At 39.5% G+C, this 27019-nt stretch overlaps 1 protein-coding gene across 1 annotated transcript; it reads left to right on the forward strand.

Annotated features, from left to right (window-relative positions):
- Positions 1-382: 382 nt before the first annotated feature.
- On the forward strand, positions 383-21569 carry HDAC2 (histone deacetylase 2). The gene is made up of 14 exons (XM_028723213.2): positions 383-752; positions 8435-8547; positions 9132-9249; positions 10448-10522; positions 11106-11244; positions 11941-12082; positions 14907-14999; positions 15084-15192; positions 15945-16085; positions 17561-17669; positions 18715-18845; positions 19993-20148; positions 20913-20970; positions 21199-21569. The coding sequence occupies exons 1-14, from the start codon at positions 701-703 to the stop codon at positions 21227-21229; spliced, it is 1467 nt and encodes a 488-aa protein (XP_028579046.1). The 5' UTR covers positions 383-700; the 3' UTR covers positions 21230-21569.
- The last annotated feature ends 5450 nt before the right edge of the window (positions 21570-27019 follow it).

The following is a 27019-nucleotide window of genomic DNA, read 5'->3' on the forward strand; positions in this document are numbered from 1 at the left end:
CATTTTGGCTTGCCTGCTGATGAAACTGTGTGACGATTGATAATATTGTCATTTATCCATTTTAGACCTCTAAGTAGTAGCAGTTGCCAGGGCATTGCCCTGTTCGCCTCTGTATCACTCCATCCTCATTTCAGACATTGTGAAATGTCTATTAGTAAAAGCGAGAGGGGGTTGTGGGGGTTTTTTGGTGGAGGCCTGAGAAGAAAGGAGTAGGGGCGGAGCCAACACTCTCGTGGTCATAGCCCATACAAGCAAGAACAGAGCAGATGCTTCTGCGCACGCGCTCTGCAGAGAGTCTGACCAGAATGGCCTGTACCATTGCGACTCTGCCCGGGGGGGAGGGGCTGACCGCTCTACGTTTCCTCCCATTAACCGGAAGCCTTAGCAACTTACAATCCGAAGCACCCACGGGAACGGGGCAACGCGTTACAAAGCGGTTCAAAGCCGAAAGAGAACTTCCGTGACTGCGAAAGGGGGGCGCTAGATAATTTTGTCTCTCTCACTCCCCCCGTTTCAGGGTGGTTCCTCCGGGTGGCACCAGTCGCTGCTGGAAGAGGCGGGACCGGGTCTTCCTGAGGCTGCCCCCGGCTCCGGCGTCCCTCCTGCTGCTGTTGCTGCCGCCGCCGCCACCGTCGACGTAAATCCCGGCCCCTTCAAGCCTAGTCTCGCCCGGCCCCGGGTTTCCCCTCAGACAAGTCTCATGGCGTACAGCCAGGGAGGCGGCAAGAAGAAAGTCTGTTACTACTATGACGGTGAGGGGGGCGGGGCACGGCGCCGGTTTTTGTTGTGTTTTGTGTGTCGGTTGGGGTGCGTGTGCGAGCAAGAGCAGCTGTTCGTCTCCGCGCGCCTTCCCCTCCAGGCCGCGCTTATTTCGCCGTTGGGAATGTTGGTTGGCTCCGTCCTCGCGCGCCCCGGCCCCCTCGGCAGCCCCTCGGCTGTCCTCGCGCGCCTTCTCGTTCCGGCGCACGCGCCGCCTCTCCAGCCATCCCCCCTCCCCCTCTCTCGCTTTTACCCATTGTGTCTGCAGGGGCTGCATCTGGCTTGGAAGGAAGGTGCTGAGCCCCTGGTTTCTTAAAGCGCATCTATACCCCCCCCCTTTAATTTTTGTATCGGGCGAGCCTTTTCGCCTCCTTCGAAATCCGCGCGCATCTACTAACGAACGCTTTGCAAAAGGGGGTGAGGGGTGCGCGCCCGGCTCGGCCTAGCAACAGACCTCCTGGGAAGGGTCCCCATTTTGAGAGGGGGGGTCCGAGGCTGGCCTCGCGATCCTTTTCCTACTAAGCGTCCTTAGAGTGGGACTTGCGCGCGCGAGTAACTGCGTTGCGTTGAGACTCTGAAGGCCTCAACGTTGAATCCCTGAAAGGTGCGAGACTGGCACGCTCTGGCCAAATCTGAGAGCCCCACTGGAAGGATCTGGATGATGAATGGCCTGCCTATCGCGTCCTCATAGCTCCATAGAGCATCTTTCTTGCGCACCTCACCCTGGTGAATACAGGTTGTCCCCACTATCCATTGGAACCTCATCACTAATTCAGGAAATGGTTATTTTCATTGTAGTTAGGGGTTTATATCCTGGATATAGGCGTATTGTTTTGAACACTGTACATAGTAGCCAAAAGAATGGTAAAGATTTAAAATTATGTAGTAGAGTGGAGATAATGTAGAAAAGTGAAGATTCTACTCTTTGTGAAATTTAGTAGATATGAATTACTACAGCCATAAGAAGCACAATGTGCGTGCAGGACAGCCCATGGGTATAAGGCAAACATTTGCAGTGGTACCTCGGTTTTCGAACATAATCCATTCTGGAAGACCATTCAAGAAACATTCAAAAACTGAGGCGCAAAGGGTGGTCTGCAAATTTAATAGAAAAAATTGGGGGGGAAACTCAGCGGAAGCCGTTCGACTTCCGAGGCGTGTTCGAAAACAAGCATTTACTTCCAGGTTTCCCGCGTTCAAAAACCGAAATGTTTAACTTCCGAGATGTTCGAAAACGGGTGTACCACTGTATTAAACTTCAAATGCAACATGTAAATGTTTTGAACAGAGTGCATCTTCCTGGGCACTTAAGTAAAAGCAACCACTAATTTAAAGCAAGACTTTATTTCTCAACCACTTAGCAAAAAATAGGTTGCATATTTCAGCTGTTAAATTTTATTCTCAGTTTATTTGCTCTTAGTCTTACAAACTGCAGGTGTAAGGACATTGCAGGGGAACTTTATTTTGCTTTACCAGGCTATCCACAAATAGACAGCAGAACATGCATCTATTGAAAATAATACAAGAAATTGAAGCATCCAGCCTATTTTGTGTGTGTGTGTGTGTGTGTGTGTGTGTGTGTGTGAGAGAGAGAGAGAGAGAGAGAGAGAGAGAGAGAGAAACCAAGAGGTTGTTGTATTTATACCATTCTCCAAAAAACTAATGTTTTTTGTAATTTTTCCCTAAAGTACGTATATTGATTCTCAAAACTTGAATATGTTGGATTGTTTAAAGCAACAAATCTCTGGTCTGTCATGCGTGAAATCTTGACTTTTTTGCTTTGGAAATAAGGATTGTTCTAGGTTACTTAACTTGTATAGTGATAAAGACTTGAAAGTTGTGAATGTTACCTATTTCTGGTAGAATGTTTGCCTATGGGTGCTGTTTAAAGAAGTAGTGATAGTGTCACTCCGATTTTTCTGCTCACTCATCATTTAGGGGCATTTTCACATCAATTTAACACAAAATTAACTTTAAAATGGCATCTTGAACTGGAGACTCCAGAAATGTTTTTTCCAATACATCCTTTATTTGTTGGCACTGTGGCTCTAGTAAGGTGGACAGTATACACTTGCAGGGATACACAGTTTTCCTCAAAAATGTTAGGGACCTCCTAGAGAAGTTGATCCCACTGGATCCGGTGGTGGTGGAAATGTCATCTGAATTAAATGGGTTTAGAGTAGGAGGTTGAATTAATCTGTAGTTTGTTAATGACTGCAAAAATCTGGATAGCTCAACATTGAGGAATAGGGAAATGTCATTCATTATACTTTGGGGGCAATTATTGGTCACACATCAGCAGGCAAGTTTAAAACTGACTGCAGTTATTTTAAGATGAAATCAAGTACACAGAAAAGATTAGAACCTCACAAATAGATTCTTTATTGTGCAGAAATACGTTTGCTGGGATTAATTAAATTATTATGGTTCATTATTATTTCCATAAAATTTTATAAAAGGTTTTTTATAATACAATACAGTGGTACCTCAGGTTACAGACGCTTCAGGTTACAGACTCCGCTAACCCAGAAATAGTACCTCAGGTTAAGAACTTTGCTTCAGGATGAGAACAGTAATTGTGCTCCAGCGGCAGCGGGAGGCCCCATTAGCTAAAGTGGTGCTTCAGGTTAAGAATAGTTTCAGTTTAAGAATGGACCTCCGGAACGCATAAAGTTCTTAACCCAAGGTACCACTGTACAATAAAAACAGACTAATCTAAATAATAATAAAAAAAGAGAAAACCATCATTATCACCATGCAAAGTCATCTCTCCAGGGTAGATCGTAACCGTTGTGTCACACAAAAAGGGGTGGACCCACCTGGGAGTTTCCCTTTCTCCTCCCCCCCCCCCCACGGGAGATCTTCCATTTTCTGCCTCTAACACAGGGTCTTTCACCAACCACCCATCACCTTCATGTGCATAAGCAAGAGCAAAGCAAAAAAATGTAGAAAAGAGAAACCAAAATATAAGAATATAATAATAAAAAAGAAGAAATAAAAAGGACTTCCAATAGTTATGCATATAAATATTATTCAAAATATGCAAAATATTTATTCCAATATGATATCCAGCTGTTTCTCCTTCTGCTATGTGATATTTTCCCAGTCTTCAAATCTAGGCATCTCAAGTTCATTCATTTTTCCTTCCACACAAGTCTAAAAGAGCTTCTCCAGTTATTAATATCAATAAATGTCAACAGTAGTCTTCCTGCAGTCCAGCAAAACAACTTTGCCTCCAGTGTTGAAAAGCAATAAATCCTTTGTCTTCATTTACACAGGAGTCTATTTGCTGTTGTCATACATCAAAACAGCAATCCATAGTTATTTCCACATTGTATATTCATCAATTCACACCCAGTTCCATATACAGTGGTACCTCTGGTTACGTACTTAATTCATTCCGGAGGTCCGTTCTTAACCTGAAACTGTTCTTAACATGAAGACCACTTTAGCTAATGGGGCCTGCCACGCTGTCGCCGTGCGATTTCTGTTCTCATCCTGAAACAAAGTTCTTAACCCAAGGTACTATTTCTGGGTTAGTGGAGTCTGTAACCTGAAGCGTATGTAACCCAAGGTACCACTGTATTCCAATCTCATTTCCTGTCAGCTGTGATTTTCCATCCTGATTTAGAACAAAGAGATTCTTTTCATAATCACTTCTTCCATTCTTTTTCCAGAGGCTTGATAGTTTTCCTCTCTTAATTCACTCAAAATTGTATACAGAATCCTTTCTCAGCTCTATCTCTGCCAGCCCAGAATATTTCTTAATCTCTCCATCCATGGTTTCATTCCACTCTTCCAACTTCATAATTCCACCGTTGGACGGTTTCACTTCTCCAGGCACCTATTTGGAGGTCCTCTCCATTTCACCATCTACTGCTTCAGTTTTACCATTCCACTCTCCTGTTCTGGTAGTCCTCCAATATTATTTTCCAAAGGTTCTGTGCCGCCTTTAGCCTTATTTTTCTCTGGTCCATTTTCATTCACCAATTTATGCATCCCAATTCTGAGCTCTTTCAGTTTCACATACAGCAGTTGCTGCACGATGCCAACAGTAAATGGGGTATCTAACTGTATTTTTGCCATACTGAGTGTTCTTGGTCTTATTAATAATTCTCATTCCTCAAAATTTTACAGTCTTTGCTTTACGCCTGAGTCCCCTGGCTTCTTATCAGAATGCATTCATTCCTCTCTCATGGCAGCATATGTTAGCTTCACGTTTGCAGCCAGCACTTTAACTAGGGGGATGGAAGATTAAAAATAAAAAAGATAAAAACTTCAAACAGCCGTTTAAAATCTTTCTTGGGCACAGACAATTAAAACATGCTTTCTCTCTTGCTTTCAGCCTTTTAATTTAATTATTGTGTCTTCATAAGCTCATTTTAAAGTTCTTATTAAGTTCATTTTAAAATGAATACTGCAGGGGCAGTTTAAAAAGCTACATATTGTAGCATCCTGGGGTACAATTTGTCAGCAGATGTTTCCAGGAAACCCAGAAGTAGTGAATGAGGGCAGTAGTTTTTCCCTTTCAGCCCCCAAGCTCCAGTTGCTGGGTTTCAGTAGCTTGCTACCTCTGCAGTTATTAAATTAATTTTAATGGTTAATAAAATTGTTTCATATATTATGTTTATTATTTATTTTAATTTATCATAGCAACAGAAATTTCTAAACAGTTTGCAGGTTCCAAAAAAACCCAAAACCATTATCAAAAATACAATAAAAATTTCACATTGAGAAACAAAGAATACTATACTATTACGAATCATCATACTTTCACATTTCCCTGAGACAGGAGTATGAACATGCTCAGAATGTGGGCTTGGGAGAGCACATCCTAGTTTGAGATTCTGTCTTGCCATCAATATGCTAGCTATAATAATTAGAATAGGATTTCAGTCCTAAATGCATCTACTTGGGAAATGATTCTTAAGCAAATATGCTTAGATCATATTAAATATATAACCACCAATTAAGTGATTCTTTTCACTGAGAGAATGGATAGAATTGGGGAATCTGATAGTTATGCCCAGTGGGAGCTGGGTGAAGAAAGGATATCCTCAGTACTTTGCACACTCTGAATAGACAGTTTTGGGGTAGATAGCTGTGCATTTCAAAGTTTGACTGTAGTGCAGTTAATCTGCTTTGCAGAGACAGAAGCTTTTCAGCCTAGTATAAATTTCTAAAATGCTGCCAAGAAAGGCAGAATGGTGGTTGCAGCAGCCTTCTTTGTTGCTCACTCTTCTTTGTTTAGTTTTCAACAGGAGAAAATAGTCCTTAGTAGGGAGAGCTGTTTGTGAACTGAGATTTGGTTTTTATAGGCAAAGGATAGCGTTAAAATCTTGTTGTATGTCCAGTACTTTGCAAGAATACAGGGAGAATGCATGCTGATTTTCATACATTAAATAATGTATTTAATTGTTGTGTTTGTCATTAATCTTGTTAAACGGAAGTCCAAATATTTGACTTCAGATATTAAATATAAGTGTAGTCATATAAGTCCAAATATAAGTGTAGGCATCATTTTTCTAGGTATAACATTACTTAGCTCAGTATATTTCCTCCTCTATTTTCTAAGTGATTATTCTGTTTTCTTTTAAGAGTGTGTGTTTATAGCTCCCCTGATAGCAATGCCACAAGTTCCTCATCTGTGGTGTTCTTGGGACAGCACTATACAGGTGCAACTTCAGTCGGGGACTCAAAAGCTCTCTTCAGATAAATTGGATGGGGGTGCTTAACTTCTCCCTTGTCTGCAAGAAGTAGAGTGCTGCAGAGAGTTGCTTTTTTGCCACTTTCTTGGGCAAGAGAGTCCTTGTCTCCTGGTGGAAGACTGCCCAGAATCCATTGCTCTATACTGCTAAATAGTAAGGATGTCATGATTCATTGCTTTAAGGGGGGGAACCCCCAGACTTGTGACAAGTCTTTTGTGGGTCTTCCTGTAGATGATAGTGGGCAAATAGCAAACTCTTTTCTTCAGAGCCATTTATTTGAGTGCTAATCAAATGAGCCTTGCCAGCTTGAAGAACAACCAACCACACTCCTGCAGAAGATCTCAGTGATCAAGCTGGCATGTGACAGGGCTGGGCGATAACTGCTTTTCAATAATGTTATATATCACGATATCTGAAAAAAGGAAGGAACTACTCAGAGGTGAGCAGAACAATGTCCTGGCAACTGCTACTACTTAATGGTCTAAAACTGATAAATGATATTATCAATCACCTCATTGTCACTTTCAGCAGCAGGCAACCCAAAATACATCCAAATGAGACTTTCGGTTTTGGGCTTGTATTCGGGACAGTCCAAAATTTGGTAATGAGTCATAGTGAATACAAATAATCTGGGACTGCCAGCAGGCCTACTAGGCGGCAGAGGCGCCAGTAGCTTAGCAGCAGCAGAATCAACAGCAGCCTGTGAAGCCTTGCCATGGCAGTGGGCAGAAGCAGCTGCAGCCTGTGAGAACTTGTAGTGATGGCCTTGTGGCAGTGGTAAAAGCAGTGACAGCCTGCAAAGCCTTGTCATGGCGGTGGCAGTAATGGTGGCCTGCGAGGCCTTGTGGTGGCAGCAGGAGACGGTGGCTGTACTTTGGATTGTTCTGAATGCCACCATTTGGTAGCCAAGCCCCAAACCAAAAGTTCTTTTGGGGTGCATTTTGGCTTGCCTGCTGGTGAAACTGAGTCTGTGATGATAAATAATATTGTCATTTAAGTTTAAGACCCCTAAGTAGTAGCAGTTGCCAGGACATTGCCTTGTTTGCCTCTGTATAGTTCCATCCTTATTTCAGACATTGTGGTAGATTGCAGTGTTTAGCTGGTGAGTTATTGCAGTGTTGAAAACCAGATATCGCCTAGCCCTTACACACATTGTGATTTGCAATATATTGCCAGCTCAGATACTATGAAACAATTACCACAATGTGAACTTCAAAATAGTTTTGGACTATATATCAATATATCACCCAGCTCTAGCATGTAATGGTTCAGGCAGTGCCTGAGGTATCCTGCACTAAGTTGTTTTGTACAAGCCCTTTGTACATTAATCACTTTGTACAAGGACCATGAACCAGACTCAGTAGTAGCTGGGTAACCAATGCAGCTGTTTTAACATTAATGTCACATAGTGCAAGAACTCACCATGAACAACTCCGTCATTCTCTTCTAATGGCAATGGCGCCCACCTAAGAGATGCTGGAACTGAGTTCTATCTGAATAAAAGCTTTGATGTCACATATTCTCAGCCAGATGCCCCCTTAAAGCACTCTGACTGTTGCATTCAACACCAACTGGAGCTTTTGAACAAGACCCCAGGGCAGCCTCATATAGAGTACATTACAGTATGGTGGTACCTTGGTTTACGAACTTAATCTGTTCCGGAAGTCCGTTCTTAAACCAAAGCGTTCTTAAACCAAGGCGTGCTTTCCCATAGCAGCGGGGGACTCAATTTACAAATGGAACAGACTCAACAGGAAGCAGAACTATGTTTCTTCCCTACATCCTCTTGAGATGCAAAGGGAAGGCACAGTCTTACTTTAGGAATACTCACCAAAGCAGGAAGGCAGCCTGCCGTTACGACTAGTGTTTGTATTGTGAATCCCTGTTCTAGAGAGAGAACTTAGTTAAGTAAAGCCAAAAAAAGTGATCATTACATTTTCAAGCATGACTCATTTGCTTTCTTTTAGGTGATATTGGGAACTATTATTATGGACAGGGGCACCCAATGAAGCCTCACAGGATTCGCATGACACACAACTTGTTGCTAAATTATGGCTTGTACAGAAAAATGGAAATTTATGTGAGTATACATTTACAGTTTTGTCACTTGAAAGTTGATGAGCAGTGAAGAGACGATATTTTCCTAAGATTTTTAATTCACTTCAACACTTTCTTTGTTGTGGAAAATCCTCTGGCTGATTCTGAGATAACATTTTTCTTCCAAAGAAGAACGCAAACTGAGCCTGGGTCAGATGGTCAGAGTATGGTGCTGATAATGCCACGGTTGCAGATTTAATCCTCATACAGGAGAGCTGTATATTCCTGCATTGCAGGGGGTTGGACTAAATGATCCTCAGGGTCCCTACAATTCTATGATTCTATGAAACCTATGAGTACCTGTGAAAATGCCACATAAGGAAACAAAATTCACAAGCATTTGGTGTTCAGATATCTGCTGGATGGAAAACATGATATGGTTACAGTAAAATATATACAACAAAGTGTTTTCTGTTTATAATGTGTCGTTGAGCCAAAGCTGAAATATTTTAGAATATTTCAGCAAGTTTCAACTTAATGCATGCCTGATCAAATCTGTTTGAAGTACTTGAAATGCTACTGCTTTTTATTCTGTCTCAGATCAAATTCAATCTGTTTCTTTTCCAGCGGCCCCACAAAGCTACAGCAGAAGAAATGACGAAATACCACAGTGATGAGTACATAAAATTTCTTCGCTCAATTAGACCCGACAATATGTCTGAATATAGTAAACAAATGCAAAGATGTAAGTCTAATGCTAAAAATAACTGGTTTCCCTCAGTTTCCCACCTGGTTTTGGGAACTTGATCTGTTAAGATGGAGAGTATTATATTATCTATTTTACTGTAATGTGCAGAACCCTGTCTATATGATGTTTAATCATTTTGAATTGTTTGTTGTTGGCTATAGTGGTTATAACATTCAGGCTTGTTCAGATGTAATGCTGCCCAGTTACCAAACCATAGTTTGATAACTGAGTCATATTGCACATGATTCTTTCTCTAGGAGTTGCACATGTCTCCCTTTTCTTCTTAGGGGATAGTTACTGCTAGCCATAGTTAGCTTTTACACCAGAAGTGGAAATCAGCTTCTAATTTCATTCTCTAGTTTCAAAGCTATATATCTGAATTGGACCATAGTAACAGGTTTGCCACATGTATTAAATTAAACTAGTGTAATTTTCCATCCCAAAATTGAGAACATTAGATAGCATGACAAAAAACTGTAATATTTATCTTTTCAATTAACTTGTACTTTCTTTGATTTCTGAACATTGATTTCCATTATGAATTCTGAATGACAGCATAACTTGCTACTATCCAACTATTTTACTAGTTGGATAACTATTTGCTCACTTTAAACCACCTATAGTACCTTAATTGGTAATTGTCCTTTTGCTGAAACTTCATAAGCCATAATTTGACATATAGTGATGCTGTAAATTTAGGCATACACTCAGCTACAAACTGCTCTGAATCCATAAAAGCATATTTAAATATACTTAACTGACAAAAAAAGGTGTCTACCAAGTTTCACATCTGTGGTAATGGTTAGGTTAAGTTTTGAAAAATACCTCTGTTCTAAAGTTTTGGTTTTCATTTTAAAGATAGTGTTGGGCATTTAACGGATCAAAAATTATTTGATCCATATCACTGGTCAAGTAATAGACATTTAGCATTATTATTATTTTAGAACAATACACATAGATTCAACATCAGCAGCTTGAATGATTAACAAACAGTGAAATCAGTTTTGTAAAAGGTATTGTAACCTATGGTGTGGCCACATTTGAGATAATGCTACCAATGCAGAGGTGTTCTTTTTTTCATGGAACATTTGACAATGTTTAGTCAATTGACCAACATGCTATACTTTAAAAAAAAAATTATATACAAACTTAAGTAATAATACATTTAAGGATAAATAAAACTTGTCTTGTATAGTTAACGTGGGGGAAGACTGTCCTGTGTTTGATGGGCTGTTTGAGTTCTGTCAGCTGTCAACAGGAGGCTCTGTGGGTAAGTATGTCCTAATGTTTTCCTGGAGTTGCTAATTTTTAAAAGGCTGTACCAGTTTTTTTTCGAACATTACCCATGTGACAACTTTTATAGCTCTTGCGTAAATCAATGAGGGAGAAAGAATTTAATAGAAATATAAAGTGAAATGTTTAATTAAAAGAAAATGTTGTTATCAGTAGCTACTAGGCATGATAGATATGTACTACCTCCATTTTCAGAGTCTCTGTGCCTCTGAATGCCAGTAGCTGGGGATCATGAGTTAGAGAAGTTTAATGCACTCATGTCCTGCTTCTCTGCTTCCTCTAGACATCTGGTTAGTCAATGTGAGAACAGAATGCTGGACTAGTTGGGCCTTTTATCTTTCAGCATCTCCCATTACAAATTAATAGTTCATTCTGCTGCATGAGTTGGTATATCCAACTGTAGAAGTGCCTAACAATAAACAATTAAAATCCAGGCTGCACCACGATGTCTTACATTGAAGCTCTCTCTCTCTTTCTCTCTTTTTTTTCTTTTTTTGGCAAGACATACTGTCTACCTTTTTCATTCCTTACCTGCATTTTTCTCCATAATGGTTCTTTAGCTGGAGCAGTAAAATTAAACAGACAACAAACAGACATGGCCGTTAATTGGGCTGGAGGACTTCATCATGCTAAGAAGTCAGAAGCATCAGGTTTCTGCTATGTCAATGATATTGTGCTTGCCATTCTGGAATTACTAAAGTAAGTTCATGTTGGTGCTATATGCACAACTTGTCTTCTAGAGATGTTAAAAATATAGGCTGTGTATTGGCTTAATCTGTATATATTGACCAGAGGACTAGCGATCATTGTTCCTTGGTCATTTTAAATTATATTTTGTTTATATATGTGTTTGTGTATGCGTGCAAGCATGATATAAATCGCAAAACCCTTTTTGTTCTAAATAGCTTACTGATCAATTCAGACTCTGGCTGGAGAGCAAGCATCAGGACCAAATAAAGCAGCAGAGTTATTGTTCCATCTGAAGCCTTGCCCAGGGCAAAAAGTGAGGGGATTCAGGCTTTGGGGGTTTCTGGGGGGACATTGTTGCTGCATGGGCTGTAGGCTGGTGTAGCAAAGGCGCCCTAATTTGGTCCCTCTCTGGGAGCTAAACAAGTATGGCTAATTTGCAGATAATTTTATGTTTATTAATGAGCTGTCAGTATGGCTATACACAGTGCCCTTCCTGGTTCTTGATATTGTGTCATGATACACATAGTTTTAAGCATTATATTGGAAAAGGGAGAACAGATCTGTATACATGTAGTCACGCGTCTTTATATATCTGATTTAGTCTGGGGATAAATCTGGCAGCAGATAAACTTTTTGAAAGGTAAGTAGTGAGTTTTATTGGTACTGCTCAAGTAAAGTCTCTCTCTTCCTCCCCTCTCCCTCCAGATACCACCAAAGAGTATTGTACATTGATATTGATATCCATCACGGTGATGGCGTTGAAGAAGCATTTTACACAACTGATCGTGTAATGACAGTATCATTCCATAAATATGGTGAATATTTCCCTGGCACAGGCGATTTGAGAGTAAGTTCAAATATGAGGTTACCATTTGATTAAAGTAGCATCTTGCAAATGCTATATTTAAGCCTGGTTATCAAGTTAACAATTTTAATTTAATTAGTTTTTATCCTTCCTTCTGAAGAAGGACACTTTGAATTGATCAGGGTGAAAAAGGCTAACTCTTAACTTGATGAGTCCGATTCTATATATGGTGTATTTTTTCATCTTAATTACAGTATTGTTTCCTACACTCATTGGGCTATTATGTAAACAATGTGTGTTGCCCCTGAGTGGCATAGTGCTGCAACATTGGAATGAATGTCAGTTTTGGTAACTAGGGTTACTTTTTTCTTGTCATTTTATATCTGACATCCATTTTTCTAATCTAAAAACTGTATCTTCAAGAGTAGATCTGAGTTTCTTCCTTCCTCTCCCATCTCTTTTACCTTTTTGTGCTCTTTAGATTGTAAGCCCGCATCATTTTATTTTGATCTATAAACCATTCTGGGAGTGGGCAAAAATACTTTCAAGCATATCAATGATGAGTAAGATAGGTATACAAAACGTCAAAATAGCTGAAAAAAACTGCCCAGCTTGCTAATAGTTACTAAAATGCCATTTAAAAATCACCAGTAATCATAGTTGAAGCTTATCTAGAACGTTACTGTAGTAGAGATGCTTGCATTTGCATGAGCACACGAAGTTGTTCATTAAAAATTCTTATGCATAATATAATCCATTTCTGTTGTTCCTAGCTGTGGTATTTGTTCCTTTTTTCAACAGAAATTAAATGTGCTAGCTTGGAAACAGCTTTTTATATCTCAACCTGATTGGCCACAAGATGGTACTGTTGCTTCATGCTAAATGCAGGCCTCTAAAGAGCAGAAGCACTGACCTTAAACTAGGCTTCTCACCTGTCAAATACATGAAAGCTTAATTTCCTGTTAAACCTAATCTTCTGATATCCTTAATAATCTGTCCAGAAAGCAAATTCAGTTAATTTTGACATTAATATCTCAGCTAAACAGGAATATATTTGTTTGATTCCCATATTTTCTGAGACTTTTTTATTTTGCTTACTTAGAGCATGGTGGGTGTGCTGCCTATCATTCAATATATAATATAATAACTATAAAAATGTACTGTATAATACAACATAGTAAACTTAAGTTGCTTACATGCCTTTTGTGTATGTTCCAATGTATGCTAAGAGCATTGCGTGTTAATTCAGCTGTATCTAGATAAAACCATTGTATGAGATTCTCTTAATAGCATTTTGTTTGTTTGTTTTTTATTAAATTTGCATACTGCCCTTCATCCAAAGATCTCAGGGTGGTTCACAACATAAAAATACAATATAAAAACACAAAATACATAATAAAATAAGAACAAAAAGCAGCAACCACAAACAAATAATAAACACATTTAAAAGGGATATATAAGATGTTCATCAGCCAAAGGCCTGGTTGAAGAGGAGCATTTTCACCTGCCACCTAAAGGTGTATAATGATAGTGCCAGCCAGGGAGCACATTCCACAAATGGGGAGCCACTGCAGTAAAGGCCTGCCTCGTGTTGCCAGCCTCATGGCAAGAAGGCACACAAAGAAGGTCCTCAGGTGATGATCCCAGGGTCCAGGTAGGTTCATATGGAAAAAGGTGGTCCTTGAGGTATTGTGGTTCTGAGCCTGGATGCATCACACAGTTTTGCTTCTTATGAAATAGTAAGGAAGGACACATGGTGATAAAAAGTGACTCCATAACAAATTAGAGCTCCTCACTTTAAGATTTGACTCTTCTGGAAAGAGGTTGTTTCCATAAGAAACATTTTCATTGTATCGCTTTAAAAATCTGCTACTGTTTACATATATAAAGCTTGTACTGAAGGAACTGCTACAGTAACTCAAAAAACAAAGAAGACTGTTGCCCTGTACCTGCACAATTCTTGGAGCTAAACTGTATAAAACTTCATGCACTTGAAGTGGACCATGAAAGCTTCTGTCACAAAATAATCATTTATCCTTAAGGTACAATAATTGTGGTTCCCCTCTAGAACAACATTAACTTCCTATTAGTAAATATGAAGAATATAGTCAAACTGGAAACAAAATGTCTTTTTATCTACTGATGTACTAAACAGACGTCAAAGGTCTTTTATTCCGTTTGTAAATCATGAATGTTGAAGCAGGTACAAAAAGGAATAAACTCCATGTGTTTCACTTAGTGAATTGTGGCACATTTCTCGTAGATATAATAACATGTGATTTTACGGATCTGACACAGCAGACCCATGACATTACTCCCCATCCCCAGGTAACTGGTTGTCTTTTAAAGCCGATCTACCCATATGTTTCTGTTTTATGCCATCCCCACTCTCGGTGATACCCTATTTAAATCCCTGCAATGATTCTAAAACCATACTTTGGTGAATTTCAATAAAGTCATAAAATCCAAATTATACTTTTGGGTCTGATTCTTCTGTATTTTCACATGTCATCCTTCTGTTCTTTTGGATATATTTCCTTGTGCACTGATTTCTTCTACTGATCAAATGTTTTATCTGAAGATTTAATGCTTTATTTGAAGATTAAACTTGAAGTATTGTTTGCTTCCCTGGGCTGCTTTGGGAGAAAGGGTGAGATAAATTTAATAATAAATATCTGGCACACTTCTTATATGTGCAGTTTTGGTATTCATTACATACTCAGAATTTTTCAAATGTCTAGGTAGCATCTAAACTACTTTCAAACACTCTTGGCCACAAGTGGTCCAGTGGTAAACACAAAATGTGTTTTGCCTTTTGATATGAGTTTGTGATTTTTGTTTTTGTCTTGTTCGTGTTCTCTTATAGGACATAGGTGCTGGAAAAGGCAAATACTATGCTGTCAACTTTCCAATGAGAGATGGAATAGATGATGAATCATATGGTCAGATATTTAAGCCAGTGAGTATATTCTAGATACTTTTTTTTAGAGATGCTTCTGTGAGGCTGAATAATAGATTTACCATGACTTCTGCTTCTTTACAGATTATTTCCAAAGTCATGGAGATGTACCAACCTAGTGCTGTGGTGTTGCAGTGTGGGGCAGATTCACTGTCTGGTGACAGGCTGGGATGTTTTAACCTTACCGTCAAAGGTCAGAGAGCAAAACATTCCTGTAGAGTCACAGTTACATATGTTTTGAAACAAGTACTGAATGCAGATTTAGTGGAAATGTTTTTTTGAGTATCAGTTCTCTTGCAGCCATCTCTCTGGCTACCATCTGTAATGTTGGGACTCTTGCAGCCATTTCTAATGCTGGGACTCCACCCCCCACCCCCCCGTCACACACAAACACACTGGTGACTTTCAAGTATGCACCCTTTTGGCCATAGTACATCTAAAGGAAGATGCGAAAAATATATTCCATGTGAATGTCTTTATTTGCAGTGCTTCAGTTTTGTGTGATTTTAGGAAATAAGTTTAGGTCTTAGTAGGCAGACATCACATGTAGAAATTCAGTGATGTTTATGTGAATAAGCTATTAAATATGGCATAATGTGTGAGATACAATATGGTCAATACTTTACTATAATTAGATCAGTAATATATTAAATGCATTCACTTTATGAATAGTTTGCAAGAACTATTAAACTGAGTGTGCATCTGTTTGCCTTTATGACTCTTGCAAAAAAAAACCTTGCGTAACTCAATGCCATAAATGCAAAACAGAAGACTGGATTCCAAAATTGATAGGATACCTTATCCTATTCTGTTTTTAAGTTCTTGCATCTTTCAGTTGTGTTTAAGTTTGTTTTTCTAGAGCTGATGTTTCTGTATACAGATCTTAATTGTGTAATCTTGAAATGAATATAACTGTATGTCTTTATGGTTTGTTTGTTTTTTTAGGACATGCTAAATGTGTAGAAGTTGTGAAGACTTTCAACTTGCCTCTTCTGATGCTTGGAGGAGGTGGATATACCATACGGAACGTTGCTCGATGTTGGACCTATGAGACTGCTGTTGCCTTAGATTGCGAAATCCCTAATGGTAAATATTTGGAACCAGGGCTTCCCAAACTGGTCCATGAGCTTCATTCAAGTGGTCTAGAGCATGTCTGTAAAAATACATGAAAAGTCATACATTACATAGTGCAGTGTATTACAATTGCTACAACAGGCAGAAAAATCATTAAGTGGTCCACAAAGTCCCTCATGAAGTGGTTCATTGGGAGAATGGGTTTAGGAGCCATATGAAGAATAACATGTGACTTAAACTTTAGCTTGCCTTAGTCATCAGATCCCTCATTTCAGTGGCCAGGGAGATTGCCAACTGTTTGTATTGTGTAACTGCAAATAATATGTATTGCAGTACAATGTATCTTGCCATAGAGCCTATACCAACCTGCTACAGAGGATTGGAGACTGACAGAAAAGACTTACAGCATAACCATTCTTTGATCTACAGGGGATTTTGCTAATGGTTGAATCATTAAGAAGCGGGATATCTGTCTTGACTCATGTGGTTTCTGGCTCATTAACCAGACTCTTGGTAGCTTCAAATGGCTTACCTAGATGGGTGAACACAGATGTTTTAGAAAGTATTAATGAAATGCATAGAAATCTGCATGGACCTTTTATAGATTGTATAAATGAGTAAGTGTATTTGGTGTGTTTTATTTAAACACAGTGCGTTATTTTCAACATAGTATATTTTATTTTAAACTATTGTTTAAATAAGCTATGGTTTAAAATGTGCAAGAGCTTTGCTCCTCCCAGCTCCTGATTGTGCTGCGCAAGGGAAGAAGCAAGTCAGAGTCTGGATTGTAATGACATGTGAACCCTGGGCTCATGTTGGTTTCTCTCCAAACAACCACATCCAGAAAGTGAAGATTTATTTATGGCTTACTGATTGTTGTCTACTTTGAGGAAGCAAAGCCTAGTTTCATGACAACCTAAAGTTGAGCTTGTTTCCTCTATTTCATTCAAACCATACAATCATTTAAACTTTACATTCATAAACACCAGATTTCTTCAACATAATTTGTGGTGTGTGAAATATGCCAGTAAGTTGTTGTTGTTGTTGTTGTTGTTACTACTAATTACCCACCTTTCACCTTAAGATCCCACGTGGGTTCCAAAAACCAGCACACATTATTTAAAACAGTTTAAAGCAACTTACAATCACAGAAACAAATGAGGCTTCATTTTTATACCACAGTGGAGCATCTAGATTTCTGCTATAGAAGATAACTGTAGCACATTTAGTCTTGAAAAAATATTCTTTCTTCCTTAGAATTCAGATACTTCCTAATGTATTTATTCTGGATCAGAAAATAATTTTGAATTTCTATTAAATATTTGAGAACTGTCATATGCTGCATTGCATTCCTTTGAATTTGTTCTCTTTTCAGTATTTAGTAGAAGAAAACAAAAGCTATGCATACTATCATATCTGACCACTATAATCTGAAGAGCAATAAGGCTGTTTTAATAAGCTATTATTACTTGATTTTGTTTTAACAGAATTGCCATACAATGACTACTTTGAGTATTTTGGACCAGATTTCAAGCTGCATATTAGCCCTTCAAATATGACAAACCAGAACACCCCAGAATATATGGAGAAGATTAAGTGAGTATTAATGCCATAAAGACACATAAATACTATAACGATCTAAATCTTTGCAATGGGTAAGGATCCATTTTCTTTTTTATGCTCAATATGAAGCAGGGAAAGGGAGGGGTTAAAAGGTCCTGGGCTCTTGAGATAGCAGAATTACTGCTTTAAAAGCCAGCAGGTGAAACTAGAAAGTCAAAGACTGTATTCAGTTAGTGTCCCTCTGTTGAAGAAAGGCTCTCTGATCAGTGAATGCTTCTGTCAATGGAAGGGGGAGAAGCACTTTTCACCAGTTCTCCCTCCTTCCTGTGGCCTCCTGTGCCACCTCCCATGTCGTTCTAAAAGCTAGAGCAACCTTCTGGAATGGATTTCTGGGGCAGGGAAAAAGCAGAAAAACCCCCAAACCTCATTCTTCTGATGGAAGCCTTTGCTTGATCAAATTATCTTCTGTTGCTGGAGGGACATGGTTGGAAAAACCCAAACCTGTATTTTAATGTTTCAGGGTTGCATCCAACTAAGTCATACTCAGAGTAGACCCATTAATATTAATAGACTTAAGTTTGATTTCATTAGATCTACTCTGAGCATGGCTTAGATGGCTACAGCTCTCAGTGCTTAATGGTTGGAAAAGAAAAACCTTTTCATCTTTCAAAATTTGGTACACATTGTTAAAATCATTTTTTATTTTTGCAAAAGAGCTATTAAGTCTCAGTAAGCTCTTTTGTCAGCAGAAATGCACAAAACATGATCAAAGTATCACTATATGTTGCTTAATTTCATTATGTTGAATGCCAGCCATATGTTCTGAGATTTTTTAAATGTGTTCACCTCTAACCATAGATGTTCTGTCTGGCACATGTATTTCCTTTGGATACCATGGCTTGCCTTTTTCAAGAAAATTGCCCCTAGTCCTCTTGCTATGTAACTTGCTTTTCACCTTATTTTCCTACCATTACTAGGCAGCTGGGTATTTTTATGAGGACGAGAACTAAGAAACTCCCAAGCTATTAAGAAGAAAGTTGTCTCATAACAACTTTTCCTTGGATTACTTGCCTTGCAGACAGCGTTTGTTTGAGAACTTGCGCATGTTGCCCCATGCCCCAGGTGTACAGATGCAGGCTATTCCTGAAGATGCTGTTCATGAAGACAGTGGTGATGAAGATGGTGAAGATCCAGACAAACGTATTTCTAGTAAGAATGGGCTAACATTAATACTGGGTGGATTGTTGAAGAAGAAGTACTAAAGAAGGTGGAACAGAAGTGCCCCAATAAGTCAGATGGACATCTAAAGTGACCATCCAGAAACAAATTCACTTTAAGTGCTTTGTGAGGAAGACAGCAATTACATATCAGAACATGAAGGCAGAAAGCCTGGGAAATAAACACAACTGGCAACCAAGGGGAAGCTGCTTAATTTTTAAAGCCAATCTTGAAATCGTATGAACTTATACAATTTGCGGTGCCATTTTTGGCATAGTTCTTAAATTTTACACCAAGCTTTTTAAATTAGTTCTCCTAGCAGAGGTTTCTGCTAGCATAAGACAGAGAATATGATTTTTGCCTATTTTCCCTATAGTCCCCAGTCCTACTAAAAATGATTCTGGAGTATCGGGGGCTCTTTAGAGCAGATTTGGGAAGTGGGCACTGGTGGCTGCAGGGTGGAGGGGGAATTGGCGAAAACTGCCTCTCCTTCTCCTTCAGCAAATTTTTGCCTTGTGCCTGTTTAAGGGCACAAATTAGATACACAGGCCTTACATATTGTACCAATTCAATAAAATCACGAGACATTTGAATTGGCCTAGAAATTCTGGTTTTTACTTAGTTTCCAGGAAGGGAATAACTGAGTCAGGTAGACGCTGCAGGTGCCATTTTGCAATAGTAACTTCTACTTTGGACTTTATAACCTGTTTGCCTGTGAACGAGGACTGATGATGCTTATATGTTGAAATTTCATGTCGGTAAAACATGCTATTTCTACTGCAACTTTGGGCTAATAAGCAGCAAATTTTGCCCCAGGCCTGAATAAGAGCTAGAGTACACATTGCACTTATCACCAGTACACTGTTGAAACTGCAACCACATTATGACTTCATTCCCCGCCCACTCACTGTAGTGTAGAATTTCTTTCTAAACACAACATTGCTGTCATATGGAAAGTTTTCATTATGGTTATGATCAATGCATCAGGACTTCCTTTACTGATGCAAATTGCAGGGAAGAGTTGTTGTCACGAAATAACTTTTATTTATTTTATGCCTTCCCATGGTGAGAGAAATGGAACACACAAGAAGGTGATCTTGGAGGAATGTGTTTTCTAATCCTATTTCCTTACTTCTAGTTCGTGCATCAGATAAGCGAATAGCCTGTGATGAAGAATTTTCTGATTCTGAAGATGAAGGGGAAGGTGGACGCAGAAATGTTGCAGATCATAAGAAAGGAGCAAAGAAAGCCCGACTAGAAGAAGACAAAAAAGAAACAGAAGATAAAAAAGCAGGTAAAAGTCTAAATCAGTATTTTTCTTTCTTTTACTTTCCTTGTTGGCTATATTCCTAAGCATATCATACTCTCCTGAAAGTAATGGGATTTGCTTCCAACTAAATATTGTTGAGATTAGGTCAGACCTACTTAATTTATGGTGGCAAACTACCCATATTTGTTATACAGTGGTACCTTGGTTTTCGAACTTGTTCCGGGAGTCTGATTAGACGTTCAGCTTCTAAAAAACGTTCGCAAACCAGAACACTTACTTCCAGGTTTGTGGCATTTGGGAGCTGATTTGTTCGACAACTAAGCCATTTGGGAACCAAGGTACCACTGTATTCATCATTCTGCAAAAACAGTTGAGGCATAAAGCAGCTCACATGCCATGGTCCATAACTGTTGGTTTTCCTTTAGTTTGCATCTAAGTTGTGCATTTCTGGATTAGGCTGTTGGTTGGAATGTTTATCTTTCTGAGAATATCTCTACTTTAACCCTTTTTAAATTTGATTAAAACCTTTCACCTTCCAGGTGTTGCTAAACTACAACTCCCATCAGCCTCAGCCAGCATGGCCAGTAGTTGTAGTTCAGCAGCATGTGGTGGGGCCAAAGATTCCACACACCTGTTTTGAAAGAAGAAGAAATCAGCACTGGCAAAGGTGCTGCTTCATTCAAATTCTTCTGTCAGTGTTCATTTTCATTGTAATTTGTTAACAGCTAAGTCAACAGTTGTCATTTGAAATTTATTTATATAAACCTGCCACTTTTAATTATTTTTAGACATTAAAGAGGAAGATAAATCCAAGGATAGCAGTGGTGAGAAAGCAGATACCAAAGGGTAAGTAAATTGTGGCCATCCTATAATGTGCCTGTTTCAGAACAGCCATTAACTTTGAAATGTTATTTATGCATCTGTTATCCATTATGGATGACAATAAATCAGTGCCAATAGCTATTAAAGAATTTATAATGTGAGCAATGCAACCCTTACTGTTTTTAAATGAGCAGAGAATGGCATTAAATTGTGACCCATGTTAACAGTTTACTTTTTCCCTCCTCTAAACAGCACAAAGTCAGAACAGCTCAACAATCCTTGAATGTAGAGACTCACATCAATTAAAGGACACAATACAAAAGTGGGGGGGAAAGTTAAAAGGAACTTTTCATATGAGAAGAGACTCTTGATTTTCATTTTGTACTATTTGGCATGGAGCGTATTTATTTTCAAACAACTGTGTTTTTGTTTTTGGCAAGTTGTATTGTGAGTTTTCTAATTATGATGCAAAATTTTGTTCCTTCCGCCAGGCTTTAAGTAATAGTATTCAAAATGGATGTGCTATTATGTTAGACGTCTAAATGATCTATTAAAATTTGCCTTTTCCTGAACTGATTTTACCCCTTTTTGTAATTATATCTTTATTAAAAAAAATGTACTCAGCCGTCTTGTCCATCATTGCCTAGAAAACACATAAATGTCATGCTGGTATGACTATTATGAAGAAATATAGTGAAGGTTGAAATTGCACTGAACTACATTGGATAGTTTACAAAGAATGCTTTTTGTATAACTTTGTTGGGGCAAACAATGAATGTTGTGTTGAGAGGTTACTTTGCATGGATAACTACTAGGAGATTACTTGTGAAAATCATGTTTGGAATTATAGCACACTATTTAAACCACAGAGTTATGTTCAAGTATTCAGTAAAAAAAGGTATAGTAACCTAAGAGAATCTTAAGGGGAGAGCAGCATAGTTATCACTAACAATTTTTGATATTTTGAAATTAAATGCTCTATTCAGTACTATCAGTGATACAGAATATCAAAGAATGACTCACCAACTAGAAAAACATGCCACTATCAATATACCACTCCCTCTATCAATATATAATAGTCAAGTGCTTGAGAATCCTGTTCTTGCAGTTCAAAACTGACAGCAGAGTGTTGACCCTGGCTGGCAGGTTGTGTTTGGCTATGTAGCTCAGGTTGTACAGGCTTTTAGTGAATGAAGAACTACAGGGTTGTATGTCAAACCATCTTCCCATTAGGTCTCTTGCAATTCTTCCTCTTTTCTGCACCCCTGCCCCACCATCCAAATGCATCTTAGGTGGTAACAGTTGAGAACTCACCAGAGAAGTAAACATTAATACAGTGATACCTCCGGTTACGAACGGGATCTGTTCTGGAGACTTGGCCATATCCTGAAAATTTTGTAACCGTAGGACCACTTCTGCACACGCTCACAGAGCGCTTCTGTGCACGCATGAGCAGCAAACCCACTTCCAGGTATGCCGAGTTCCCAACCCAAAAATTATGTTACCCAAAGGTAACGTAAACCGAGGGTCCACTGTATGTAGGAAGCAAGCTTGGCACAAAAATATTATACCCTGTAAGGCTGCTTGTGTCATTTTAAACAATCTTCCTATAAAATTTGGATTATACTACTAGCATTTGTAAGTTGTATGTAGTTTTTGGCCTTTCTTACTTCCCAGGTTGCTGCAAACTGATTTAAGAATAAAAATAGTGTTTAAAGGGTGCAGTGTTGACAGGACATGTTTTATAATCAGATTCTATGGTTTTCATATATGGGACAGGTTTCTATTTTGGAGGGTTCAAGATAAAGTTTGAATCTGTCTTTAGTACAACCTGCCCATGAAGCTCCCTTCTTCCTCATTGACAGTACACCTATCTTCTTAAAAGTTTCATTTCTTTAATGGCAAGAATGAAATGAGAGTGCACTCAACACTGACCTACAACAACATCAGCGCCAGTTTTTCAGCTTCTGCTTGGTGATTACAGTTTAAGACTAGCATTCTGATTGGAATGTTAGCAATAAAACATTTTATTTGGGGAACTGATTCTAAAGAGTGCAAAGTGTCTGTAGCACTGAGAGTACTTTATTTATTTAATAGAATTTGTATACCATTAGCAGGCTCTGGAAACCGTAAAGGTGCTTGCCTAATGTCAATGGGCAGAGTGTTCCAGAGTGTAAGTGCTGCCACACTGAAAGGTTGATGGACTGTGGAGTAAGCATGCAACACTTGTAAATGCATCAGTTCTGCAGGTCAAAGTGGTTGAGTGAGCACACATACAAATGCTTAGTAGCCTGTGTAACAATTTCCCACTTAGCACCTTTTTGAAATGCTTACTCCTTCAAAATGCTTCCACACCTTCAGATTGTGATCTTATTTGAGAGACTAGAGCATTAGTAGCTTTATCAGTATCTCTTGAGCAAAGAAGATGAGATGATGCCTCTCATTGTGAGAGCTAGAATCCGAAAAATAGCAAGCTTTTGAAATGAAGCTTTGCTGATGGAACAATAATGATTGGGTGTGGTAGGGGGAGTTATGGAATGCAGCCTTGAATCAAACATAGTAACTGCACTTTAGATCAAAGAAATGGGATCATTTGAGCAGAAACTCTTTACAAAGAGTCTGATTTTGCTTAGAGGACTAGGGTAGCACAGTCTTTAGCAACAAAACGAGAAAGCTTTTGAGAGACATTTAGTTTGACTATTGTGAACAGAGTTCATAGAATCTTCCTACTCACAGAAGAGTGGGGAAGGCATTTTTTCTGATTTTTCTCTTACCTGCCTTTGGAAGAATTGCTTTTGAATATCATCTGAACAGTATAGGAGGCTGCACAGAAGGGGAATCTGCTAAATAAAAAAACCCTTCCATGGACTGCCCTTACACAAATGGAAGGAGTATCTTTGTTTGCAAAAGATCTACTCTGAATCCAAGCCGTTCCTTAGGATGCAAGCATATATTCCAGTAAGAATATAGGGTTGTGATTATTACCACAGCTCCCATAATTCTTTGGGGAAAGCCATGACTGTTTGAAGTGGTATCGTAGTGCTTCAAATGTATGATGTGACAGGCCATAGTTTGAGAGCTTCTTCCTAAAGTTGAGTACTTAAGTTTAGGCCTGCTACTACTGTTTGGCATTTGCAAAGCACTTTTATAATTATTATTTTAAAAGCACTGAATGCAGCGTCATTCCGTACCAAACTGGTCATGTTTTAACATAAAGCCATGGCTAAACACTGCATTGTAGACACAGCCCTTGATGTCCTTGTTAAGTGTCCCTTTTAATCTGTTGCAATAATTAATTAATTTTCTGTTTCCTGGAAATAATTTGCATCATTCTTCTCAGCTTCATTGGCACACACTATGGCACAGATGGCGCAGACATATACAGTGGGCAGCATTAAAAACTGGCCATTTACCATCTGCGGCTGTTTTCATGCAGTGCTTGGTATCCTAAATTGTACATGATGAATTATAAATAACACTGAGTGTATATTCTTAACAGATGCCAAGATTGGGACATCTGAACTGGCAGTGGGTAGGCAGAAATAAATGGAACCTCCCAGCTTTGAATAAGAATCCATTTCCAACCCCCCCCCCCTGCACTGCTAAGAAATGCACAAAACGAGCTGTGGGCAAGTGTTCAATCATTCCACATCACATATTTGTCAGTTGTTGAATCCAGCCCTATTTTTAGGAGAGTACGCTTTTAAATAAAGTGTAATTCTATTTTTAAAAGCTATTAGGACATACCTGCTAGTGAAAGGAGTTTTATATCATTAAAGAGAGAAGTGATAGGAGTGGATCCCAGTAGTAGATCACATGCTTTGCATTCAAAAAACACTGGGTTCAGCCCTTTCTATCTCCAGTTAGTAAAGGGTTCTGAGTAGCAGAGCTGCCTGAGAATCTGGAGAACTGTCAATCAAAAGTACTCGGCTAGATGGACCAGTTGAGCGCTTATGTAAGTTTCAGCATTCAGATTTCCCCCACCCATTAGCTACACAATCCTTTGATAAATATGGGGAACAAAATGGAAATACAGCTCAAGTTCTAAAATACTATTATACTGTTCCATGGAAGGCACCTTCTGTAAGTGGAACATCAAGATTTCTCTCTTCACAACACATATCCAAATGTAGACTGGAGGTCTTCTGCATCCATTTGCACAACTTTCTTCATTCTAACAACGAAACATTGCAGGGTTTGCAGAATCTGTAATTTCTTTCAGTGGCTGGCATTGTGGGGAACAATAGAATATTGGGGTTCTGGAATAAGGTTGCCATTTACTGTAAGAAACAAGCTTGTGCTTCTTTAACAGATGCACAGAATGGAGCAAAGATGTGTTTTTTAGCTCTTTAGAGGGAAAATCTGCTGAAATTATTCCTTTTGCAGGCAGAAGTTTCCTCTGTGTTGACACTAAGAAGTCTATTTTGCAGGGCAGCTGTATGAAAGAAAAAGGGAAACATATGCAGGGATGGAGGCTAGCCTATCATTTGAGCAAAGGTTATAGAAGTCAGAAAAGTCATATCAGAAAAGGGGGCATGCCACTCTATATAGAGGAAAACTCTTGCAGCTCAAGATGGCTTTCAGCCCTGCCAGTGGAGTGCATTGTCAGCATGGCTGTGGGCCTATATTCACTCCAACAGAAATGTATGTGGAAACTTTTCAAAGCCACGCTAAGGGCTGCATTGCATGTTATGCCATCAATAACATTCCTGTGGCAACTTTGACTTGGGCACATGCACACACCCTGCTGTTACTGTTGGAATGGCTTGCCCACAGAAAAGTGGTTGCCATTGCACTGAGTTTCCATGCTTCTGCTCCATGCTCCTGGCAGCTGCTGTTGGCCAATTCTAAACATTACACCAGGGTGCAAACATGCAAAGGACCCACTAGGGGGATTATATCTTTGGCAATAATAATCTGGTGTGTCGTTTCCTGAAGCTCTCAGATGTCGCTTTGATAGATTTCCAGGCATATTTCTGTCTGAGCTGGCACAGGCCACAGCCATACCCACAATTCATTCCATTGGTGAAACAGGAAGCCATCTTGAACTGCAAGGGACTCTCATCTCACTGAGAGGCATGTCTTTTTGCTGGTTCTGCTTTTTTCACTTCCCAGCCCCAAAGCACAGTGCATTAGGCAGGAGTAGGATATTTACTTCAGAATGACCACTTCAGCCTGTGCTGGCAATTGCTCCCTATTTGGCTCCCTGTCTACCCCCTCAGACAGCAGATGCCAACAGCTCTGGCGACTGAGAGAAAAGAGGGGCATATTGGTGTGCTTGACAGAACCCTAAGTTATACAGGAGGACAGAAGGAAATATTTTGAACAATATAAAACAAAGGGAGTCAAGAAATGCACATGCACAAAATTAGTTCCATGAGCATGGAGCAAAGTAACTGTGGAGTTTGTGTTAGCTGAGGAAAAGGGAAAAGCAAGGCGATGCAATGGAGTATCCTAGAGCAGGGTATGGCTGCATGGCAGAAACCTTAAACACACCCACTAGGAGATGAAGATATACTATCATGTTTTATTACAGGTCCACTTGTATGAGTGGAGAGGGGGGGGGGATGAGGAGCTCTGCCCCCCTGCTCACCAACCTCCCTGCCATATCCTATTGGATTTGCTTCTCTCCTTTTTTCAGTAGTCCTCTCCAAATCTCCACCTTTCCATCTCACACCCACATGGCCTTAAGTCAGCAGCAGCTTAGGTGCCATGGTGTGTGGAGGCTGCAGGCATTCAAAAGCAACTCTGCTGCCAGAGCTAGGTTAAGACTTACATCCAAGTCAATATACATAGAATTGAGCTATTTTGAAGGTATTCTCTTCGGAATCCCAGCTCTCTCTCAAAGTGCATTATGATGGGAGGCTGTTTTTGTTTTTATTTGTAGTCCGCCCCTTTCCCTGAAGGTACAGGCAGTGGCAAAGGAAGGGGTGGGGGGGTCTGCCCCGGGTGTCTTTGCTGAGGGGGGTGACATTTGGCGCACTGCCCTCCTGTGACTCCCAAGCCTACCACGAGCCCTCTACTCCACCCCCGGCTGCAGGGCGCGCGCACTGCTCTGTGCACCCGAGCAGCT

Source organism: Podarcis muralis, chromosome 3 (assembly GCF_964188315.1).
Source record: "Podarcis muralis chromosome 3, rPodMur119.hap1.1, whole genome shotgun sequence".
Lineage (NCBI taxonomy): Eukaryota > Metazoa > Chordata > Lepidosauria > Squamata > Lacertidae > Podarcis > Podarcis muralis.

Bases quoted from the DNA above. Each gene is read 5' to 3' on its own strand.
- HDAC2 (XM_028723213.2), top strand. From the start codon at position 701: ATGGCGTACAGCCAGGGAGGCGGCAAGAAGAAAGTCTGTTACTACTAT. The intron at 11,245-11,940 runs GTAAGTTCATGT...CTCTCCCTCCAG, and splicing joins GCCATTCTGGAATTACTAAA to ATACCACCAAAGAGTATTGT. The intron at 20,971-21,198 runs GTAAGTAAATTG...TCCTCTAAACAG, and splicing joins GAGAAAGCAGATACCAAAGG to CACAAAGTCAGAACAGCTCA.